General features: G+C 39.1%; 1 protein-coding gene across 1 annotated transcript; it reads right to left on the bottom strand.

The window, feature by feature from the left end:
- Positions 1-245: 245 nt before the first annotated feature.
- Positions 246-2,226, bottom strand: cox16 (cytochrome c oxidase assembly factor COX16). The gene is made up of 4 exons (XM_080850090.1): positions 2,057-2,226; positions 1,580-1,657; positions 1,243-1,311; positions 246-839 (listed from the first exon to the last, which is right to left on the bottom strand). The coding sequence occupies exons 1-4, from the start codon at positions 2,117-2,119 to the stop codon at positions 726-728; spliced, it is 324 nt and encodes a 107-aa protein (XP_080706216.1). The 5' UTR covers positions 2,120-2,226; the 3' UTR covers positions 246-725.
- Between the last annotated feature and the right edge of the window lie 242 nt (positions 2,227-2,468).

Raw genomic sequence — 2,468 nt, 5'->3', positions numbered from 1 at the left:
GGGGCATGACCCCATGCTGTCCATGCTTTTACAGTCATTGGCAGAACAGAATGAGAAGAGCCTTTTAGGGAGGATACCAAAGACAGAACTGTGCACAGGATTCTACACTAGTGCCCATGTTCTCATTTTAGCAAAGACAGCATTGCTTTATAAGCAAAGGTGTTGTTAGACATCTTTCTAAATAACTAAAATAATGAAAGGCAACAAACTATTGACAGAGATTAGAAGTCCAATTTCAATCCAAGTTCTTCTCTTTTTTTGTTTGTTTATTAAAACATGATGACAATGCACTCAAAAACAAGGTTAGTTGCTGACTGACACCAGCTCTGCAGTTAATGTAGGCGTGTGGCTTTGTGTTGACTGATCACAGGCACGGATGTTTGCTCATTTCTGAAACACAAACTGACTCAAAGAAGCAGAACCATTTCTGAAACAGAGAGCACAATGATTTGAACTTAAAAGATCTTAAAATGTTCCCCCATATACTTATATGGATTCTCTATGGTCCAAACAGTTGTAATCCTTGTGTGGACAGTAGACAAGGGTTACAGTTTCAACAAAGCCAGAGAGAAGGCCATGTTTGTCAAAGTCAAAGTCCCTGCTTCTCAAACATGTGCTTCACATCACTCCTAGATCCTTCAGAGACCATTTGTTCATGTGTGTGAAGGGATGTACTTAAACAACAGAGCCCGTTTCTGTCTCGAGGATGACATTTGTGTGTGTGATTAATCTCCTTTATTCAGGCGTGCTCTCTGTTCTTCTTGATATTCTTTGGAATCTTCCCAAGGTCGAGGGCCACGAATGTTCTTCCAACTGTCCAGGTTCTTCTCACAAAGTTTCTGTCAGGCACATAGAAAGACATAAAAAGGCCAAGATAAGAGATTAGATTGTATACTTTGCATACTCATGCGCACATTCTTCAAGTTAGGTGATTTAAATGTACAAGTTATAATGTGTATCCACAATATTAAAATATCAAAACCGAAATCTCCAATTGATTCTTCATCCGAGCTAGTGTTGACATGTACTGAACACATTAGTTATCTTTTTCCTATGTGGTAACTCTTTTCCACTATCACATGAAATACAATGCTAATGTTTGGATAATCTATCAATTCAAACATTTACTCACAAAACTGCAGATATAATACAGGACAAATTGTCACTTTCTCCCAAGCACACACATAGGTCCAGACAAAGTGATCAGAAATTCCATTCATTGTTTCTTGTAGTTTGCTGTACCTCATATTCCTCCTCGAGGATCACAGACTGTTTTTCCGGGTTCACTCTGGCCTCCAGTGCTGGGTCCAGCTAGGAGAAAAATGGAGATTTGTAACTTGATTTGTGACTTGTCGGGTGTAAACACATACAAATTCACAGAGAATCTGGAAGGCAAGTACTATAAAGATAAATTGGACGTATACAGCCAAGTGCTAAAGTATAGTCAAGCCATGACTCTTCAGCAGGGCTCCAGAGTGTGAGCAAAAATCTGTCAAGTGCAACTAAAACATTTAGTTGGTCGCACCAATGCGCCTGACAACGCTGAATGAATGAATGAATGAATGGATGAATGGATTACCTTTTTACGGATTTTCTGGGCATCGTATCGAATCTGTGTGAACTCCCTGAGTCCAAACGAACCTCCCACGACCAGCAACTACAAACAACACGAATTGCTGAAAGCGTCCCGCCCATATCACTTCAAAACAACTAATGTTAAGTTTAATGACAAGTTCTGCAATAATGCCGGTTTAGTCCTCCCTGTTTCAGTTTAACCTTCGATAGTCATTGAGGGGTCTTTCGTATGACAAATTTAAGATAGTCAGGGTCATCTCAAAACTAGCTCACAATTAGAAGAGCAATAATTAAGCAATTGTCGATTTCAGGTCTTTTTTGTCAACCAGCTATTAAGCTATTTGGCCTGCTAGCTGGCAAGCCTGCCTAATTCTATGTAACGGTGAAGTCTTTAGTGTTTTTTGTAACCATTGCATTGCTAGCTAGGTAGCTAACTTAACTGAAATGAATGAGTTGAAAATGAGTGATACCAAACACCTACCAGCATAGGGATGCCATACTTCAATGTCTTGTTCTTTCGCAAATGAGAGAAACGATTCCACATGTTTCCTCTTATTAAATCGACAATCACATTTTAATTTCAAACATAATGTTCCACTTTACAAGGATATTACTGTCACCAACTTTAATGTGTCTGCTCTCAGAGTCATGTCTGGCATTCCCAGCATGCATTTCAGAATTGAGTCGCTTTGAATTCTGGGTAGTAAAGCTACATCAAATTAAAAGCTGTAAAATGTAAGAGGTTGAAAGTCCGTTTTTAAAATGTAATGCAGATGTGATGCCATGCTGTGTTCTTTTGAAGTAAAACTACGACCACGGTTGAAACGACTGATAATTGATTTGCTCTTATGCAGGGTGTCTCTAGGTTTCTCAATTGTGAGACGGTGTTGAAA

Source organism: Sprattus sprattus, assembly GCF_963457725.1.
Source record: "Sprattus sprattus genome assembly, chromosome: 13".
Lineage (NCBI taxonomy): Eukaryota > Metazoa > Chordata > Actinopteri > Clupeiformes > Clupeidae > Sprattus > Sprattus sprattus.
The sequence above is the reverse complement of the archived record's forward strand: the minus strand, read 5'-3'. Positions and strand labels throughout refer to the sequence as shown.

What these genes read in the sequence shown, in the direction of transcription:
- cox16 (XM_080850090.1), bottom strand. Translation starts at nt 2,119, where the DNA reads ATGTGGAATCGTTTCTCTCATTTGCGAAAGAACAAGACATTGAAGTAT. An exon ending in AGTATGGCATCCCTATGCTG is followed by an intron (nt 1,658 to 2,056) that starts GTAGGTGTTTGG and finishes TGTTGTTTGTAG; the next exon opens with TTGCTGGTCGTGGGAGGTTC. An exon ending in TCCTCGAGGAGGAATATGAG is followed by an intron (nt 840 to 1,242) that starts GTACAGCAAACT and finishes TGTGCCTGACAG; the next exon opens with AAACTTTGTGAGAAGAACCT.